At 38.0% G+C, this 22,510-nt stretch overlaps 2 protein-coding genes across 8 annotated transcripts in view; one reads left to right on the top strand and one right to left on the bottom strand.

Moving 5' to 3' along the window:
* The window catches only part of CNOT4 (CCR4-NOT transcription complex subunit 4), a 541,039-nt gene extending 521,735 nt beyond the window's left edge, over positions 1-19,304 (bottom strand). For 6 of the 7 annotated variants that reach the window (XM_053718986.1, XM_053718983.1, XM_053718985.1 and 3 more), the window contains exon 1: positions 19,028-19,303. The gene's annotated coding sequence lies outside the window, so the exon portion shown is untranslated. Of the gene's footprint in view, positions 1-19,027 lie in introns of all 7 variants that reach the window. The other variant, XM_053718981.1, reaches the window with a different exon arrangement.
* Positions 19,305-19,858: 554 nt separating this feature from the next.
* Positions 19,859-22,510, top strand: part of NUP205 (nucleoporin 205) — a 373,309-nt gene continuing 370,657 nt past the window's right edge. The window contains exon 1 of the mRNA XM_053719689.1: positions 19,859-20,010. Within this exon, the coding sequence (XP_053575664.1) occupies positions 19,983-20,010 (28 nt within the window). The 5' untranslated portion in view covers positions 19,859-19,982. The remainder of the gene's footprint in view (positions 20,011-22,510) is intronic.

A 22,510-nucleotide genomic window follows, 5' to 3' on the forward strand; every position in this document is an offset into this window, starting at 1 on the left:
ACCCTTTTCTAAACCTTCTTGTAGAAAAGACAATATCCTCTGAATCCTAACCTTACTCCATGAGTAACTCTTGGATTCGCACCAATATAAGTATTTGCGCCATATCTTATGGTAACTCTTTCTGGTAACAGGCTTCCTAGCCTGTATTAAGGTATCAATAACTGACTCAGAAAAACCACGTTTTGATAAAATCAAGCGTTCAATTTCCAAGCAGTCAGCTTCAGAGAAATTAGATTTTGATGTTTGAAGGGACCCTGGATCAGAAGGTCCTGTTTCAGAGGTAGCGACCAAGGTGGACAGGATGACATGTCCACTAGATCTGCATACCAAGTCCTGTGTGGCCATGCAGGCGCTATTAGAATCACTGATGCTCTCTCCTGTTTGATTCTGGCAATCAATCGAGGAAGCATCGGGAAGGGTGGAAACACATAAGCCATCCCGAAGGTCCAAGGTGCTGTCAAAGCATCTATCAGAACCGCTCCCGGATCCCTGGATCTGGACCCGTAACGAGGAAGCTTGGCGTTCTGTCGAGACGCCATGAGATCTATCTCTGGTTTGCCCCAACGTCGAAGTATTTGGGCAAAGACCTCCGGATGAAGTTCCCACTCCCCCGGATGAAAAGTCTGACGACTTAAGAAATCCGCCTCCCAGTTCTCCACTCCCGGGATGTGGATTGCTGACAGGTGGCAAGAGTGAGACTCTGCCCAGCGAATTATCTTTGATACTTCCATCATTGCTAGGGAGCTTCTTGTCCCTCCCTGATGGTTGATGTAAGCTACAGTCGTGATGTTGTCCGACTGAAACCTGATGAACCCCCGAGTTGTTAACTGGGGCCAAGCCAGAAGGGCATTGAGAACTGCTCTCAATTCCAGAATGTTTATTGGTAGGATACTCTCCTCCTGATTCCATTGTCCCTGAGCCTTCAGAGAATTCCAGACAGCGCCCCAACCTAGTAGGCTGGCGTCTGTTGTTACAATTGTCCAGTCCGGCCTGCTGAATGGCATCCCCCTGGACAGATGTGGCCGAGAAAGCCACCATAGAAGAGAATTTCTGGTCTCTTGATCCAGATTCAGAGTAGGGGACAAGTCTGAGTAATCCCCATTCCACTGACTTAGCATGCACAATTGCAGCGGTCTGAGATGTAGACGTGCAAAGGGTACTATGTCCATTGCTGCTACCATTAAGCCGATCACCTCCATGCATTGAGCTACTGACGGGTGTTGAATGGAATGAAGGACACGGCATGCATTTTGAAGCTTTGTTAACCTGTCTTCTGTCAGGTAAATCTTCATTTCTACAGAATCTATAAGAGTCCCCAAGAAGGGAACTCTTGTGAGTGGAAAGAGAGAACTCTTCTTTTCGTTCACCTTCCATCCATGCGACCTTAGAAATGCCAGTACTAACTCTGTATGAGACTTGGCAGTTTGAAAGCTTGAAGCTTGTATCAGAATGTCGTCTAGGTACGGAGCTACCGCAATTCCTCGCGGTCTTAGTACCACCAGAAGAGCACCCAGAACCTTTGTGAAGATTCTCGGAGCCGTAGCCAATCCGAATGGAAGAGCTACAAACTGGTAATGCCTGTCTAGAAAGGCAAACCTTAGATACCGGTAATGATCTTTGTGAATCGGTATGTGAAGGTAAGCATCTTTTAAATCCACTGTGGTCATGTACTGACCCTTTTGGATCATGGGTAAAATTGTCCGAATAGTTTCCATTTTGAACGATGGAACTCTTAGGAATTTGTTTAGGATCTTTAAATCCAAGATTGGCCTGAAAGTTCCCTCTTTTTTGGGAACCACAAACAGATTTGAGTAAAACCCATGTCCTTGTTCCGACCACGGAACCGGATGGATCACTCCCATTAATAAAAGATCTTGTACGCAGCGTAGAAACGCCTCTTTCTTTATTTGGTTTGTTGACAACCTTGACAGATGAAATCTCCCTCTTGGGGGAGAGAATTTGAAGTCTAGAAGGTATCCCTGAGATATGATCTCTAACGCCCAGGGATCCTGGACATCTCTTGCCCAAGCCTGGGCGAAGAGAGAAAGTCTGCCCCCCACTAGATCCGTTCCCGGATCGGGGGCCCTCGATTTATGCTGTCTTAGGGGCAGCAGCAGGTTTCCTGGCCTGCTTGCCCTTGTTCCAGGACTGGTTAGGTCTCCAGCCTTGTCTGTAGCGAGCAACAGCTCCTTCCTGTTTTGGTGCAGAGGAAGTTGATGCTGCTCCTGCTTTGAAATTACGAAAGGAACGAAAATTAGACTGTCTAGCCTTAGGTTTGGCTCTGTCTTGAGGCAGGGCATGGCCTTTACCTCCTGTAATGTCAGCGATAATTTCTTGCAACCCGGGCCCGAATAAGGTCTGCCCTTTGAAAGGTGTGCCTGAATGGCGAATCCGGAATTCTTAGCCGTAAGTTTAGTTAAATGTACTACGGCATCTGAAATAAAAGAGTTAGCTAACTTAAGGGCTTTAAGCTTGTGTGTAATCTCATCTAATGGAGCTGATTCAAGTGTCTCTTCCAGAGACTCAAACCAAAATGCTGCTGCAGCCGTGACAGGCGCAATGCATGCAAGAGGTTGCAATATAAAACCTTGTTGAACAAACATTTTCTTAAGGTAACCCTCTAACTTTTTATCCATTGGATCTGAAAAGGCACAGCTATCCTCCACCGGGATAGTGGTATGCTTAGCTAAAGTAGAAACTGCTCCCTCCACCTTAGGGACCGTTTGCCATAAGTCCCGTGTGGTGGCGTCTATTGGAAACATCTTTCTAAATATCGGAGGGGGTGAGAACGGCACACCGGGTCTATCCCACTCCTTAGTAACAATTTCAGTAAGTCTCTTAGGTATAGGAAAAACGTCAGTACTCGGCGGTACCGCAAAATATTTATCCAACCTACACATTTTCTCTGGTATTGCAACTGTGTTACAATCATTCAGAGCCGCTAACACCTCCCCTAGTAATACACGGAGGTTTTCCAGCTTAAATTTGAAATATCTGAATCCAGTTTGTTTGGATCAGAACCGTCACCCGCAGAATGAAGCTCTCCGTCCTCATGTTCTGCAAATTGTGACGCAGTGTCTGACATGGCCCTAATATTATCAGCGCACTCTGTTCTCACCCCAGAGTGATCACGCTTACCTCTTAGTTCTGGTAATTTAGCCAAAACTTCAGTCATAACAGTAGCCATATCCTGTAATGTGATTTGTAATGGCCGCCCAGATGTACTCGGCGCTACAATATCACGCACCTCCCGAGCGGGAGATGCAGGTACTGACACGTGAGGCGAGTTAGTCGGCATAACTCTCCCCTGGTTGTTTGGTGAAATATGTTCAATTTGTACAGATTGACTTTTATTTAAAGTAGCATCAATACAGTTAGTACATAAAATTCTATTGGGCTCCACTTTGGCTTTAGCACATATAGCACAGATATCTTCCTCTGAATCAGAGGAACACACTAGCAAATAAACTAGCAACTTGGAAATACTTTTCAAGTAATTTACTATAATATGAAAACGTACTGTGCCTATAAGAAGCACAGAAAAAGTTATGACAGTTGAAAATTAATAAACTGAAAAGTTATAGCATCAAATCTTTGTAAAAAACACAATTTTAGCAAAGGATTGCTCCCATTAGCAAAGGATAACTAACCCTGATAGCAGAAAAAAAAAAAAAATACAGAAATAAACGTTTTTTTATCACAGTCCACTACAATCTCACAGCTCTGCTGTGAGTGATTACCTCCCTCAAAACAAGTTTTGAAGACCCCTGAGTTCTGTAGAGATGAACCGGATCATGCAGGGAAGACAATAAACTTCTGACTGAATTTTTTGATGCGTAGCAAAAGCACCAAAAAAGGCCCCTCCCCCTCACACATAACAGTGAGAGAGATCAGTAAACTGTCATAAATTAAATAAAACGACTGCCAAGTGGAAAAAAATAGTGCCCAAAACATTTTTTCACCCAGTACCTCAGAAAATTAAACGATTTTACATGCCAGCAAAAAACGTTTAACATTAATAAATTGAGTGTTATTAAAAAGCCTGTTGCTAGTCCCTGCAAATTAGGCTAAAGTTTTATGCATACAGTATAATTCCAGTGAAGTGCCATTCCCCAGAATACTGAAGTGTAAAATATACATACATGACAGCCTGATACCAGTTGCTGCTACTGCATTTAAGGCTGAGTTTACATTATATCGGTATGGCAGAATTTTCTCATCAATTCCATTGTCAGAAAATAATAAGCTGCTACATACCTCTTTGCAGATTAATCTGCCCGCTGTCCCCTGATCTGAAGTTTACCTCTCCTCAGATGGCCGAGAAACAGCAATATGATCTTAACTACTCCGGCTAAAATCATAGAAAAACTCAGGTAGATTCTTCTTCAAATTCTACCAGAGAAGGAATAACACACTCCGGTGCTATTATAAAATAACAAACTTTTGATTGAAGGTATGAAACTAAGTATAATCACCACAGTCCTCTCACACATCCTATCTATTCGTTGGGTGCAAGAGAATGACTGGTAATGGCAGTTAGGGGAGGAGCTATATAGCAGCTCTGCTGGGTGAATCCTCTTGCACTTCCTGTTGGGGAGGAGTTAATATCCCATAAGTAATGGATGATCCGTGGACTGGATACACTTAACAAGAGAAATGTATATTTGTGAATGTTGAGATGTTATATTGGTTTCACTGGTAAAAATAAATAATTGAAATGGGTATATATTTGTTTTTTGTTAAGTTGCCTAATAATTATGCACAGTAATAGTCACCTGCACACACAGATATCCCCCTAAAATAGCTATAACTAAAAACTACTTCCAAAAATATTCAGCTTTGATATTAATGAGTTTTTTGGGTTCATTGAGAACATGGTTGTTGTTCAATAATAAAATTAATCCTCAAAAATACAACTTGCCTAATAATTCTGCACTCCCTGTATGTTTAAGTTTTCCTTATCACAGTTCATCCAGAGCAAAGTGCTGTTTTAAGTGAACAGTGAAATATGCAGTAGTGCATTGATTGACTGGCTCTCAGAGATTGTTTCAAGCCCATCCTCTAGCCTTTAACTGTCTTGCAAAGCTGTTTTTTCTGAAGGTAAGACGTTTGTATGAGCAATGCACCTTTTTTATTACTACTTCTATGTTAGACTATGTCTGCAGCTAATTTGCAATGCGATTTTCAACTTTAAATATTGCTTTATTCTACATTTAACTAACACGTTGCAGTTGAACTGGTGCTTTAATGTAACTGCCTAATTTAAAATTAATTTTGATTTAAAAATGACCTGCAGAAAAAAATATTCACTAAAAAAAATCTCATTGCAGAAAGTGAAAAAAAAGTTCTGCCTCTGGGCATAAATGTAAAGAAATTAAAAATCGGACGTCTCCGATATGATAAAAAACACAGAAAATATAAAAGCACAAACTCTAGATTAAATGCTGTTGCCAATATAGTGAAATCAGTCTCTGAAATACTGTATTGAATGGTAATGCAAGGGCCCCTCGAACATAAACAAAGTCTCACCAATTAGGATAAATGTCTAGGTGGGATAAATGCGTATTACCTTCTTCCCATAGATGGTTTAGGATTCAATCGGTTTGTCCGATATCACCTCCGTGAGGCGTGTATGTGTCCCGTGACGTCACCGGCCAGGGTGTTGTCTCCAAGTTAAGATCCTATTGGTCAGGATCACTGAGCATGAAATATAGCGGCCGCTATAGTGTAGATTCGTAAAATTAAAAGGATCCCCGCTCTTAGTGCAATCAGCAAGCAGGGTTAGACTTGTAGCTCCGTGGGAACTTGTAGCTGAATATCACTACCAATCTTCTTGTGGTCCTCTCGCTCTGTGTGTTCAGTATCGGAACAGGCTTAACTTGTAGCCGTGTCCTTCTCAGCAGTGTCTTAATGCTCTTGTATGAAATAGCGTAAAGCGCAGGGTAGCTTGACTTCAAACCATGTCCTTTCAGCACAGTATTAATGCTCTTGTATGAGTAGCATAAAGCACAGGATAGCTGTGGCTTATCAACGTGTTTCTCCCTCTTACAGGGCTTTTTCAAGATGAGTTTACTCCAATAGGTAAAAGTTTGGACTGTTTAAAAGGAAGCTGTGACTGGAGCAAACTCATCTTGAAAAAGCCCTGTAAGAGGGAGAAACGCATTGATGATAAGCCACAGCTATCCTGTGCTTTATGCTACTCATACAAGAGCATTAATACTGTGCTGAAAGGACACGGTTTGAAGTCAAGCTACCCTGTGCTTTACGCTATTTCATACAAGAGCATTAAGACACTGCTGAGAAGGACACGGCTACAAGTTAAGCCTGTTCCAATACTGAACACACAGAGCGAGAGGACCACAAGAAGAAGATTGGTAGTGATATTCAGCTACAAGTTCCCACGGAGCTACAAGTCTAACCCTGTGTGCTGATTGCACTAAGAGCGGGGATCCTTTTAATTCTACGAATCTACACTATAGCGGCCGCTATATTTCATGCTCAGTGATCCTGACCAATAGGATCTTAACTTGGAGACAACGCCCCTGGCCGGTGACGTCATGGGACACATACACGCCTCACGGAGGTGTTATCAGACAAACCGATTGAATCCTAAACCATCTATGGGAAGAAGGTAATACGTATTTATCCCACCAAGACATTTATCCTAATTGGTGAGACATATTCGAGGGGCCCTTGCATTACCATTCAATACAGTATTTCAGAGACTGATTTCACTATATTGGCAACAGCATTTAATCTAGAGTTTGTGCTTTTATATTTTCTGTGTTTTTTATCATATCGGAGACGTCCGATTTTTAATATTTTTACATTTATGTATTCTATCTAATTGTTCGATTAAATCTTTGTGATTTACTACCGCACCTTCAGCTTTTTTAGCGCTTCTCCATACACTTTACTCTTTGACACTACCTTTTATTCCCTATATGTTAGGGACTATAGGGTTGGAGTAGTTTGGTGCTCTCTTGCGCACACTTTCTTCATTAACATATTCAAAGACCTCCCCTTATCTCCATGGCTCTTGGTATCTTCCTTGTCAGTTGCTACTTCCCACCCCTAAGGTTGTCTGCGTGGGAAGACACCCTGCTAGAGCGGTGAGTGTATGAATGAAGTATGGCTTAAAGTGACTATATAGTTATGGTAGGCAGCTTGCTCACTTACATTATGCTGACGTACTCAAGGGTCCTCTGCAGAACCTCAGCACAATGTACACGAGCAAGCTGCCTACCATAACAATATAGAGCAGTGAACAATTTTCCTGGACGCTACTGATGCTCCAAAAAATGACTTTACCAATTTGTAGAGAACATACCATCTCCATGCACCCAGTCAAATCTGCTAGAGGGGCACTGACAAACACGCTGGTAGTTGAAAGGCAGCCGGGCAGAAAGGAGGGAAAAAAAGTATTTTTAACATGCTCGTTATATCACTGTCCAGCTAGATGCAGTGCCATTCAAAGCGCTATAGGTTGAAGGGTGGCAGAATTATATATACTTAGTCAATCGTAACCCCACATATGTTGAAAAAACAAACAAAAAAAAAAAAAAAAGACAATTATCTTTTTTTTCCCTTAGGAGAAAATAAGTCAAGACTGTAGATACAGTTTTTTAAAGATAATATCCCTGTTTTTTTCTACTTGGTGATAGAAAAAAATATTTGTTAAAGCCTTTTTATTAATGCTCAAGTCCCAAGTAGTAAGCAGCTTGCAAAGCATTCAAATTGGGACCTCTGTCTGCAATGCATATGAAATTACAATAACACTATTTATATTGCCTTTTTACATAAGATATATACACACTGCATGTGAGATTACAATAACACTATTTATATTGCCTTTTTAAATAAGATATATACACACTACATGCAGCTATGCACGGGCAACTAAAGTTTCTCGCGGGCTGGTAAGTTCTGTGATTTACTCGCCCAATGGGCGAGGAGAGTTTTTGGGTATTCCTAGGCCCTGTATACATTGTATATGGCTTACTCTGTGTGCGTTTAACTCCCAGTAATAGATTATTGCTCCTTCAACAAAAGAACTGGAAAGTTGTTTAAAATGGTAGGAAAATGTCAGTGGGGAATGCCGTCAACTCACCTGACCATGATCTCATAGAACCAACATTTTAGAGAATGGTTTATTCTACTACAAATAAAATTCTTGGGTACATTTACGCACCCAGGTAAAACTTAAGCCAATATTAAGCTAAAATTAGCCAATATAAAAAGGTTTCAATGTTTAATTGCATAAATTATTATATACATACCTACGTATCTCCCTCTTTCTATGATGATATTATTAAATGGGATAGTCTAGTCAAAATTAAACTCATGATTCAGAAAGAGCATGCAATTTTAAAAAACTTTGTAATTTACTCCTATTATAAATTTTTCTTCATTCTCTTGGTATCTTTATTTGAATCTAAGCATAGGAGCCGGCCCATTTTTGGTTCAGCACCAGGGTAGCACTTTCTGATTGGTGTATAAATGTAGCCACAAATCAGCAAGCGCTACCCAGGTGCTGAACAAAAAATGGGCTGGCTCCTAAGCTTATAGTCCAATAAAGATACCAAGAGAATGAAGACAAATTAATAGGAATAAATTAGAAAGTTGCTTAAAATCCTCTGCTCTTTCTGAATCATGAAAGTTTAATTTTGACTAGACTATCCCATTTAATAATGTTGGTTTAGGATTTCACAGCTGAGAGGCCTACAAAGGATGCAGCCACACCAAGCTAAATTTAAAAGGGACAATGTAATTAAAAATGTAGATTGTTCAAAAAGATAGATAATCCCTTTATTACCCAATTCCTGTTATACATAAAAAACACATTTATATGAATATAAAAGTTTACCTCTAATTAAGTCCCCTTATTTCAGTTCTTCTTACAGACTTGAATTTTAGCCAATCAATGCTGACTCATGAATAACGGCATGAATTGAGCACAATGTTATCTATATGACACACATGAACTAGGGATACCTAGATGTGAAAAACTGTCAAAATGCACTGAGATAAGAGGCGACCTTCAAGGGCTTAAAAATTAGCTTTCAACAAATTATACCAAAAGAAGAAAGCAAATTTGATAAAAGTAAATTGGAAAGGTGTTTAAATTGGAAAAGGGAATGTTTGTTGACAGATGATACTATATTAGTAATAGGCATAATGTAGGGGGGGGGGGGGGGAGGTGGACCAAATGAGAAGTGATTTAAAAAAAAAAAAAAAATATATATATATATATATATATATATATATATATATATATATATATATATATATATATATATATATATGTTAGCTCAAGTTTCCATACTCTGCTATCAAACACTCAAAAAATGGATATACATATATACTGTGAATTCTTGCATGTGCACAGTTGAGCTGGTGCCTCAAAGTGTGCATATAAAAACAACAAGCACATTTTTATAATGGAAATGAATAGGAAAGTTGTTTACATTTACATGCTCTCTGAATCATGAAAGTTTAATTTTGACTTTAGTGTTCCTTTAAAGTGTAGTGAACGGTGCAGTATTTTAGCGAGTAAGGCCAGGGGAATGCTTGGTTGTAGAGGTATTTGCAGGATATAAGCTATCTAATCTTTTCAAAGGAGGGCTTCTATAAATTACATGGTCTAAAAATTAGTCAACAGTAAAAGTTTTATTAGCTAAATATGCATCGTTTAGAGCAGGGGGTCGACAAATCTGATTAAAATTTGTGAGCCAGCAGGAATATTTAGGAGCCAGACAGTAGAATTTGTATATAGATATTGTTGAATAACCCAAAACAATAGGAGCCAGGGGTAAATTCCTTAACCCAGTGGCTCCCTGACTCCTGGGTCTGTCTAGCACTGGCTTAGAGGATAGAACGGAAAAAAGTGATAAGACAGTAACTTTCAAGAATATTTAGGGGTGTAATAAAACTGAGGCTCTGAGTATTATTTATTTATTTTTTTGAGTAATTTGCGGAAGCATTTCTCAGAAAAGGCGGCTGACTCATGGAATAAAATCCCATTTGAGGTAGTAAAGACAAACACAGTTGGGGACTTCAAGAACGCCTGGGACAAACACAAGGCTATCCTACAAACTAGAGAAGTTCACAATTTTTTGGAAATTTGGGGCAGGCTTGTTGAGTTCTTAGCTGCCACCAAAATCTATGCGTCTAGGTCTTGCAAACTCTAAAACCAGGGCATCAGGGCCTAATTTGAAGGTGCCGGTGGCTGGGTTTGCGAGTCCTGTTAAGGTCCTCAGCCCCCCCTTTTTTTTTTATATATTATGGGGGGTTTAATTTTGTTTTATAAACCTTTACAGAAAAGTCTGACATTTATTTCCAACTCAGTAAGTACCAACAACATTTAGAGATCGTACAAGGATATTTGCAATAAAGATATAGGCAGAATATTCGTAGATAGTTCCACTGAGTAAAAGCCTAGCAGTTGTACCTCTTGAAGAATCACAAGATTTGTCAAGTTTTATATTAAAGTGACCTAAAATGTGCTGTGCAAACAAAAGTACAATAATAAAATGATCTGTGTGTTTAACCCCTGCAAAGTAGTTTACACAGTTAAAGTTGGCTCCAGAGCAGCATTGCACTACTGGGACTTGGCTAATCATCTGGTTTCCAAATGAAGAGGCTGATGTGACCAACCACCAATCGACAGCTCTAGCTTTAGCTTCCAGTAATGTTTTACAGCTCCATAGCACAATTATGTATTGTGTCCCTATCCTTACTGTATTAGTTACAGCTAGAGAAAATACAGTACTTTTCAAATGGTGTGTCCAAGGACTACAAAACAGAAACATACATACATACAGCACAATGAACGATGAGGACTCAGGATTTCTTCAAAAGATAAATTTAATTTAACGTTTCGGGGACACTCTTCCCCTTATTCAGAACACAAAACTGATGCTCAGCATCCACTTAAATACAGTTAACATGCAATCAAGTAATTACCTCCCCCAGTGAAAGGCGCCAAACACAAAACACTGTGTGTAAATCGCCAAACCGGAAGTGTCTAAAAGATTAACACTTCCGGTCCGGCGTGCTATAGTGACAAAATAACAGAAAAAGAACCTCTAAATGATTAATCAAATAAACATAAATAGATCAAATTAAGTTGCACATAGTAGGTTCGATTGAAAACAACTATACCCAAAAATGTTCCGTTTACCCGGAAGGGATATCATTGCGTCGATCGGAAGTGGGGCAACACCATGTACTTCAAGCAATGTGCACTGTTAGTCTCTGAAACCGGAAGTGGGGCAACTATTGAAGGTAGTGAACAAAATATGCAGTTGCACACAAAATAAACAAATAACCTCTATCATGTGACAGAATTGACTAAGTGATTGCCACTCAAACAACAAAACTATATACACTTCAATTACCGTATTGGCAATGTATGAAGACATGTTTAACAAACATACTGGCTATGAACAAAACATAAGTATTACTAATGTTATAGTGGCAATGAAGTACAATATAGACTGGCATAGGCATATGGAATCACAAAGTTTTCCCCTGCTATGGTTTCTTTAAGCTCAGATCTAAACTGTTAGAATGCAATAACTGATAAGAGTGGGCCATTGCACAAAAATAGAATGATAATAGACATATGGGTATCAGACACATTTTATGTACAAATAAATTGGGTATGTGTGTAAAATAGGGGTACTCCAAGGGGATAGCAAATGTTATATACCTATACCGTATCAAGGGGTCCATCGAGGGTCAATAGAACTCTGGGATGAATCCACTTATTGATGTAAAAATTCACATACCCAGTGTCAAAGAGACATCAAGGTACCTGCACCACATCACACAACGGAAAGAATTAAACATCCCGACCCTTAATACATATCACCAAGATCATATTAGACTACCCAGGTCTGGCATGCAACTACATGCCAGACGTACAGTATCCAATCTCAGAATCCATTCTGCTTCTCTTCGGAGGAGCATCTTGTTTCTATTTCCACCTCTTGTGGGTTTCGGCAGATGATCAATGAGAATTACTCACAGGGATGCTACAAGATGTTTAGCCTCCATCCAGTGACATGCGACCGGTTGGTCAGAGTGCTCCTTCTCAATAACTTGCCTCATGGCCATCCTATGGTTTGCCATGCGCTCCCGCAAGGTCCCTTGGGTCTTTCCAAAATAATGTTTCCCACATGGACAAAACAGCATATAAACCACGTACTCAGTAGTACACGTGATGGAAAATAAAATTGTGTACTTAATATTGTGTGGATGGTTGAACTTTTTAGTAGCAATTAAGCCATTAAATGTGGTACAGTTAGGACATTGATAGCATCCATTGATGTTAGTTGTGGGTGCAGCGTCATATGACCTAATGGGGTCAGTTCGGACGACAAGGTCCCAGATGTTAGCATTGCGTTTGTAGCCTACCATGGGCTTAGTATTTTTCACAAAAGTCAGTTTAGGGTCTGAGTGGAGAATGTTCCAATGATTCTTAAGTATTTGGCCAAACTGTGCTGTATTAGGAGCAAAAGTAGTTGTCATAATCACTTTTTGTACTTCATCCTTTTTATAGTTCTGTCTCCGAAGGACATCATCTTGTGTGAGTCCCCTCGTTTGTTCAAACATAGAATCCACGATCTTGGGTTTGTACCCCCTAGTAAGGAACTTTTGTCTCATATCCATTAACTGTGAGACCCCTGCAGCTGTGTTTGAGTTATTTCTAATTGTGTGGATCGTCAGTGACTTAATCCCCCTTGTAAGTGTTCGGGGGTGGCAGCTCTCAGCCCTGAGGATAGAATTACGGTCTGTAGGTTCTGTATACAGTGTGGTTTCTAACTTGTCGTGATGTTTAGTGATAAGTAGGTCCAGGAATTGGATGGAGGTCATACTATGATTCATCTTGAACCTAACTGTTGTTGGTGTGGAGTTGAATTGTACAAACCAGTCAAGTAAACTGTCCTCACTACCCCTCTATACCATTAGAATATCATCAATGTATCTCCTGTAAAAAAATACAGTCACTGGATGGAGGCTAAACATCTTCTAGCATCCCTGTGAGTAATTCTCATTGATCATGTGCCGAAACCCACAAGAAGTGGAAATAGAAACAAGATGCTCCTCAGAAGAGAAGCAGAATGGATTCTGAGATTGGACACTGTAGTTCCAAAGGGCCTAAATTGCATGCCAGACCTGGGTAGTCTAATATGATCTTGGTTACATGCATTAAGGGTCAGGGATGTTTAATCCTTTCCGTTGTGTGATGTGGTGCAGGTACCTCGATGTCTCTGACACCGGGTATGTGCATTTTTACATCAATAAGTGGATTCAGCCCAGAGTTCTATTGAGCCTGGATGGACCCCTTGATACGGTATAGGTATATAGCATTTGCTATCCCCTTGGAGTACCCCTATTTTACACACATACCCAAGTTATTTGTACATTAAATATGTCCGATACCCATGTCTATTATCATTCAATTTTTGTGCAATGGCCCACTCTTATCAGTTATTGCATTCTAACAGTTTAGATCTGAGCTTAAAGAAACCATATAGCAAGGTAAAACTTTGTGATTCCATATGCCTATGCAAGTCTATTTTGTACTTCATTGCCACTATAACATTAGTAATACAAATGTTTTGTTCATAGACGGTATGTTTGTTAAACATGTCTTCATACATTTTCAATCAAACTACTATGTGCAACTTATTTTGATCTATTATAACGTTTGATTAATCGTTTAGAGATTCTTTTTCTGTGGTTTATTTTGTCACTATAGCACGCCAGGCCGGAAGTGTTAGTCTTTTAGGCACTTCCGGTTTGGCGATTTCGCCCCTACTTTTGCTAACTTGTTTATGGGGAATTTTGAGGAAAGATATATCTATTCCACTCCCCATAGGGCGAACCTGGTCTTTTATGGCCGTTTCATTGATGTTCTGTTGTTCATCTGGGAAGGTACAGAATTAGCAGTTAACTTTGTCAATTCATTAAATAAGAATATGGGAATTGATTTTACATACCAAATAGGAGATGAATCTATTGATTTTTTAGACTTATGTTTAGGATGGGATAGCAATTGGAATATTACCACCAAGACTCACTTTAAAGCTGTAGACACCAATAGCTATTTAAATTACAATAGCAATCACTATAAACCCTGGAAAACTAATATTCAATTTAACCAGTTTTGTAGGATCAGAAGAAATTGTACTGATCTGAAAACTTTTGATGATCAATGCTTTTGAAAGAAAGAAAGATTTATGGAAAAACAATATCCGAGGGAACTAATTGAGGACAGCTATATTAGAGCCCGTAATAAAGATAGAAATGAGTTGATAAATAAAACCATGAAACAAAATGATCTAGAGAAATGTATGATCAATGAAGTAAATAATAAAGAACAAAAACAGCCAATAAATGATAAAGAGAAGGGAAATAATAAAAACAAAAAAGGGTTGAGATTTATCACTCAATATAACAACTTTAGAAAAATTAATATACTTAATAAATATTAGTTTATACTTCAAGGGGATCCATTATTAAAAAAATTTATAGCTGAGAGACCAGTTTGTACATTCAAAAGAGCTCCAACTATTAAAAATAAACTGGCTCCTAGCAAGATTTTGAGGAAGAAACGTCAAATAGGATCTACAGCTAAGAATATAGTAAGAAATGTCAGTTTTTTTTGAGTGTGTAGAGCTCACTTGTTTTCTCGCTCGCCGGCTTTCAAGTCTGAACGTCAGATTTTCTTTAAACGTCAGGTTTTCGGTTTTGTGTTTGGCGCCTTTGACTGGGGGAGGTAATTACTTGATTGCATGTTAACTGTATTTAAGTGGATGCTGAGCATCAGTTTTGTGTTCTGAAGAAGGGGAAGAATGTCCCCGAAACGTTAAATTAAATTTGTTATCTTTTGAAGAAATCCTGAGTCCTCATCGTTTAGTGTTTAATTATATGTGGAACTGAAGCTCAGGTAGTTGACCCTGGAGGGCAGATTCTCATACTGTGGACATATATATATATATATATATATATATATTTTATTTTTTTTTTATTACAACGTAGATCCGCACTCACTGGTTTTGGTCTGATGAAGGGGACGGTTTGATCTCCGAAACGTCACAACAATAAACCACGTATTGTTTTTTCCAAGTCCAGTGAGTGCAGATCTACTTTATACTATAAATAACTATTGTTCCTGTCACCCTGGCCGATTACTGAGGAGGAGGTGAGAGTGCATATCCCACAAATATATATATTTATATACACAGAGAAGTGCTCTCACAGGAACAAACAACTGGCTCAATAACATTGTTAGCCTGTACATATATACATACACACATGCTATGCATATAACACTAACTTTAATGTCATCGTAAGGAGACAGACTAAGCACTAAGGTATATGTGGATAAAAAAAATACATAAGTACAATGTTTAAAGCTTTCAGCAAGATATGTACAACTGTTAATAGGGTTCTAACTGTTATAGTCTCATTGTACCCAATTTTCTGTTTAACCTACAAAGAATAATAATATTAATATAATATCTAAGTTCTGAAAGTTAAATTCTCGTTGGTTCAGAATAGTACTTTCAGTTTGGAAAGGTATTAGGGAAAAATAAGTTCATTAAAAAGATGCACTGTGTCCCAGCCAGGCATTAAATATTTGTTATTGTTTAAAAAGATAGATAGCTCCTTTACTACCCATTCCCCAGATTTGCACAACTAACTATTATATTAAAGGGAAAGTATAGAAAAAAAAAAAAATACTTTAATGATTCAGATAGGGTATGTAATTTTAAACATCTTTCCAGTTTACTTTAATCATCACATTTGCTTTGTTCTCTTGGTATTCTTAGTTGAAAGCAAGACCTAGGTAGGATCATATGCTAATTTCTAAGTCCTTGAAGGTCGCCTCTTATCTGAATGCATTTGACAGTTTTTCACAGCTAGCGGGCGTTAGTTCATTTGTTACATATAGATAAGATTGTGCACATGCCCGTGGAATTACTTATGAGAGGGCACTGATCCCAAAAGGAAGAACATGCTTTTATGTGAGATGTCATCACAGAAAATGCAGCATACCTGCAGAAAGAATGGGACAAATGCAGGAACTGTTGACTCTCACTTTGCAGCACTGCTCTGCATCAGGCTGTTCTTTTCAAATAGCATTGTGCTCTGGCTGCACTGTGTATGTTTTGTAGTGTAGTGCATCCAGAATATATATAGTGCATATCCCTTTAACTGGTGCTTTAGTGTAAATGCCTAATTTAAAATTCCATTTTATTTCAAAATGATCTGCAGAAAATATAACTAAAAAAAATCTCTTTCCAGAAATTGAAGAAAAGTTCTGTCTTGGGGGCACTGATTGGCTAAAATGCAAGTCTTGTCAAAAGAACTGAAATAAGGGGGCAGTCTGCAGAGGCTTAGATACAAGGTAATCACAGAGATAAAAAGTATATTAATAACAGTGTTGGTAATGGGAAACTGGGGAAATTCAGAGTAGGTGTTAAATGATTGCCTTTTTATTATGCACATGTTAATTCTGCAATTCCACTGCATTGAGTGGTCCTTACATTTCTGTCTGTTTCTAAGCCACTACACAGACAGCCACGTATCACATTTTTTTTTATTGTTTTTTCACAACAAGAGACTGCTAATTTATTTGGGCCATATAGATAAACGTGTGCCCTCTCTCTCAAGGAGTTGTTGATGACACTGCACAAATTGGCTAAAATGCAACTCAATAGATAATAAATAGCCATGTGATAAAAGGGGCTGTCAGAAGAGGCTTAGATACAAGGGGTAATTACAGAGGTAAGAAGTATATTAATATAACCATGTTGGTTGTGCAAAACTGAGGAATGCGTTAGAAAGGGATTATATAACTTTTCTAAAAAATTAAATTTTGGAGTAGACTGTCCCTTTAACCAGGACTCAATTACTTTCTAACCCCTTAAACAAAATAAATACAAACACCTTATATAGCAATTGCAAAAATGATATTTTTAACAGCTGCACTGGTTTGCATTTTGCAAGGAAGGCACTGTACCAAGAGAAATCAACAGGCAGCCGTTCTTTCTTCTGTGACAGCAGGCTTTCCATTTGGCCAATGTAACACATGCATCATACAAAACTCAGCCCATAAAAAAAATGAAATGCTCAGAAGCACAGCAATGCATTCACATTTCCTTGTAGGATTTGTCACGTCTGTGCCTAACTAAAGGCACTGGTATTGCAAAGAAATTAAAAAAGGAGGTGGCTGAGGGCTATGATTGGAAAGCAGCATGTCTGCATTAATGTGTCATCAACTACCTCCCAAAAATAGAAGATGCATGTGGGGAAAATGCCACTAAAGGAAATTTAGGAATAAAAAGCCACCAGCTACCCATAGGATCATGCAAAACCTAATCAACAACCATATAAAAATGAAAGAGAGAAAATGCAATTTTACAAACCTATAAAATACTAATTTTCATTCATTAAAATTGACCATAATCTTTCATTTTATAGATATAACCAAACTGAACAAATTAAGAACTGCTAGAGGGAACAAACCACCAAACTATACAGATACAAGGGAAATGCAGCGGGGGGGAATCAGCTGTGTTTTTAAGCATTATTTTACACACATACATTAAGTTGAATGACAATGTAGACAAATAGAGGAGCCTAAATGAAATTGCTTTAAGATCAGTTTTGGTTGCAGGGTGCATCAGCCTAAAACCATTCATAAAAAGAAAACGGGGAACAGCACATATTTCATGGCTAGCAGACAGAGTAATGTACTGTAATTACAATTGCCAATATTAAGCAATTTCTGCAAACATATACAACAGCAAATAACTATAAACGTTTGCCAATTTTACATAAAGAGTTTTAATTTGTGTTAAATATTACTTTTAATTGTGAACCTATAGCCCTAGAAGCCATATTAAGGTAGCAATGAAAGAAGTGACAAGTAATTAGAAGCCAGACATACCTTGGATCATTTTAAACAGTTGCATATAAATATGAACAAACAAAAAAGCTGCTAAAAATAAGTATCTGGCTCATTAATATTCTGTATGGCTCATAACTTTTTTTATATGTGGCAGGCACTTTGCAGATAAACTGGTATGTAGTTTTCTATACATACAATAGCATTTTAAGAAGAGGCTTTTACAACTGAAAAGCTTTAGGCCAATGTGTGAGAATATAAATGTGTGAAAAGAAGAAAATTTTGAATAGAGTGCATTACACAGAAGCAAACTGTCATTGAAACTTCAGATTGGCCACCGTCTACATAACTTTTAAGAGCTAAGCGGTTATGTTAGGAATCCACAGAAGGTGCCATAAAATCGTTTTAAAGAATAGCAGGTTTTGTATTTTAAAAAGCCCAGACTTCAAGGTTCATAATTACAGTAAACATACTCTCTTGACCACTGTATAATCAGGACAGATTCTTATTCCACTCTAATAAAGTAACTGTCCCTTCCATGTATACCTTGTTAACAAACGTGTGACAATGTCATAAACACACGCCAATACAAGGCAGTTATTTACACTCACCATATAGTTTGTGTGGGACAGAATGTCACTACAGTTTAAGTCAGAGGAGAGAAAAAAAAGTTGCTAGAGGGATGTTAATAGGACTACTAAATGTAAAATTGTAGGGGACATCCTGGATTTCTTACTAGCCCACTGGCATTAATCCCAGGGCTATAGAAATGTAAAGCTACGTGTGTATTAATCACAGACACATGGACCTAATCCCTTAGGTGTACAGGCTGCACACAGAGCAAATAGTTACATCTCATGACATTTCAGCTGTGGTCACCTCTCTCTGGCTGCACTGTATCTACTCAGTAGTGACCAGTCTAAAGGCCTTCAGTTTAGAGCCCTATGTGTCCCTTGTTAGGGAATAAGGAGGGGTGAGGCCTGTCATCAGTTGGAAGCAGTTACTAAGTGTAACAAGAAGGCCAGGCCGATCCCTAATCAGACATAACGGGTGGGGTGAGGCCTGCGAACTGTGAGGCCCACCCGTCCGGATCACACTAACCTCGCACCGCCTCCTGCGCCGGGTTCTCGCTCCGTGTGTCTGCGATTGTAATGGCGGGCGGTAGGGGGCGGACCGGTGACTCCTCCTCTAATTATTCACTGATATCCTCCGTGCAACACCTTTATGTTTTTTGGATAACTGTATACCCCTCCGTCTCCTATATAAACCGGTTCCAATAAACCAGTTTCCACTTTTTTTCTGTTTCGATTATCACGACCAGACGGCCACCATCTTACATTGGGGGATACTGCTCTGGCTGCAAAAAGGGGGAGTGCGCTGCGCATACTCGTAGTGCAAGGGAGGAAGAACAAGACGGACATGGGAGGGGCGCGCATGGCATTCTAGGGATTGTAGTTTTAAGATAGGTATTGGTAATATATTTTATAATTTAGCAACTGAAACGGACAACAACACAGTTTCAACAAAATAATAATAAAAAAAATAGTTGCATGTGTTTAAATCTTTGGCTTCGAGAGAGAAGCAGCACAATAGATAATAATCTGTTGTCCTCTCTGGCAGCCAAAGGGTTACATGGCACCTTGCTATGCACAGGGCTGATGGGAAATGTATTTCTCTGTACATAAAGAGTACTCTCTCTAAGCACAGAAAAAAACTACATTTCCTAGAATGTCGTGTGACTGTCAAACTTTACGTATCACAAATACACACTTCACATTTAGGTCAACACATAGAGGCTGCTGGGAAAGGTAGTCCAAAGTCTTGAAAACATGTAAGTTAGAAATTCCACTCAAACTATATTTACCGGCATTCACTGCGCCTGTCAAAAATTCCATCAGGCTAACTAAAAATAAACTAAATGCTCTTGCACCTTAAATGTTTGTTGCAGCCAGAGGCCGAATAAGATAGTTGTTTAGTAAAACATTTGTGTGAGGTGTATTTTCAGGCTTCTTGGCGGCCAGCCCTCTAGGTTCCGGTTTGAAGGTTCTGCCCCAAGATGGCTGCGCCGTTGGCGGTAAATGCGGGTAAGTCAAAAATAAAGTGATTTTTCTGTGTTGTTGTTGTGCGTTAGAATAACATGGTACGTGTGCAGATTTACTGTAGTCTGAAAGATAAGTGATTTCACGCCATGTAAAGCCCCGGGTGCTTCCTATTCTATTTTTATCTTACATTGGATGGGAGGCGTGTGTCATGCTGTAGAAGCATTTTTTCTCATAAGTGAACGCGAGAATAATATCACGCTAAATCCCCATTATTTCAGAAAGCCTGTAATATACAGGTTATGCTTCAGGATAAAACGGCGTTTAAATAAGAATTTGTGAATGGTTTCTATGTTACTATAACGTATTGTTTGAATTTCAGTAATTGATAAATTATATTTGTACCTTTTGCCTGATAACTAGCTGTTTTGACAGGTTAAATTGGGCACAGCACACAAACACAGTGTATGTGTATGTATGTGTGTGTGTATATATATATATATATATATATATATATATATATATAGCTATAGGGACAGTACACTGTAAAATTGTTTTTATATGAATCTATTTTCAATGACTTGCTATACCAACTGCAGAGTATAACATTTATGAGAAATTGCATTTTCAGGTTTATTTGTGTATATGAAGTAGCTGGTTTTGTGCTTTTAAACCACAGCCTATTACAATGGGTTGAGCTTCAGGTAATATCAGATCTCATTATGTTATCACTTTGTGTACACACACTTGTGTCCTTATCTTATATCTGGAAAACTAAAGCTCAATAGATAGAGAGAAGAATGGAAAATTATCATTTTATTACTTAACGTAAATGCAGCCCACTGAGAGTGTAACTTCTTCTGCTGGCTGTGTTTATTTAGGCTTGTCTCAATAGCATATACTTCAGTATCAAAACTTTCAGTATAGGTGGCTATAACACAGGCTAAATCAGCTATTTCAAATGCTGAAATAGGAGTAAAGGAGCTACTCTTGTAAACAATTTAACACACTCTAGCAGGTAAAATAGATCATTGGGAATACTTTAAAGGGGAGGACATGTTTGGGTTAACTGTCCCTTTAAAGATCTCCACACAATTTATTTTTAAAGCATTACTAATTATAATTCTAAAATGTGCATTGTTTGCCGTTCAGGAAATAACAAATGAAACCCCATTTCAGTGTATTTATTTTCTGTTCTCGGAAGCAATTATGGACAGTGATAAATACGCTTCTGTACTAATCAAACAGTCACTGTGTAGAGTTTTAGGGACTCAGGGCTCTGGATGCCCTTTACCAACTCTCAGGGGAGTGTAAAAGCACAATATTCTAAGATGAATTACAATAAAAGATTGCCAAATAACATTATTGTAAACACATTTTCAACCATGTAAAATTAAACACTTAATTTGGAATTTCCTTTTGATTTTATATAGAATGCATGGTATCAAGGCTTGACAGAGTCAGGGAACTGTAACTTCGAAAATTATTTTTGTACATTTTAACATTTTGAATGATTATACATAGAATCTATAAAATAACTCACAATCTGCTACAAAATGTGAGGGCTCTTATCAATTGTTCTTTGTTCTCTTGCTATCTTTATTTGAAAAAAGCAGGACTATAAGGTTAGGAGCCAGCCTATTTTTGTTTGAGCACCTGGGTAGCGCTTGCAATCAGCAAGTGCTACCCAGGTGCTGAACCAAAAATGGACTGACTCTTAAGGTTACATTCCTGCTTTTTCAAATAAAGATAGCAGGAGACTGAAGAAAAAATATTATGAGTAATTAGAAAGTTGTTTAAAATTGCATGCACTATCTGAATTATAAAAGAAAAAAGTTGGATTTAGTATCCCTATAATGTCCCTAAAATGTACCATTACTGTAAGATAAGTTTAAAGGTATATGACACCCATTTATTTTTTTCAGGATGTGTGTATATATATGTATATGTATATATATATATATATATATATATATATATATATATATATATATATATATATATATATATATATATATATATATATATATATATATATAATGCACCGAAATTTCGGCCGCAGAAAGTTTCGGCCGAAAATGGCATTTTTGGCTATTTCGGTTTTTGTTTTTTTTGCCTGTTATTTTCAGTAAAATTATTGTATAGCATGTTTCAAATTTGATGCTAGCCTAGAGCTGCTGTTTAAGTTTATTACTTGACTTACTGTTCTGCATATAATGAGTTTTCTAGGACTATACTTTATTTGGATAATTGTTAAAAAAAAAACTGTTAAATATGATTCTGTTACATAGAACTAAATGAAGAATAATACAGTATATTGATATTTATAATTGTTTTAAGTAGGGATGCACCAAAATTTTGGTCGCAGAAACATTTTGGCCAAAAATGGCATTATTTTTTGCCTGTTTTTTTTTTTTTCTTGGTAAAATTATTGTGAAGCATATTATTGTTTTAAGATATTTTTGTCCAATTTTAGTGTGTTACTTTCAATAAAAGGGTGGGCTTTTTTTATTGGCTCTAATTATGCAAAAAAATAAAAAACATT

The sequence above is a fragment of the Bombina bombina genome, chromosome 6, assembly GCF_027579735.1.
Source record: "Bombina bombina isolate aBomBom1 chromosome 6, aBomBom1.pri, whole genome shotgun sequence".
Classification (NCBI taxonomy): Eukaryota; Metazoa; Chordata; class Amphibia; order Anura; family Bombinatoridae; genus Bombina; species Bombina bombina.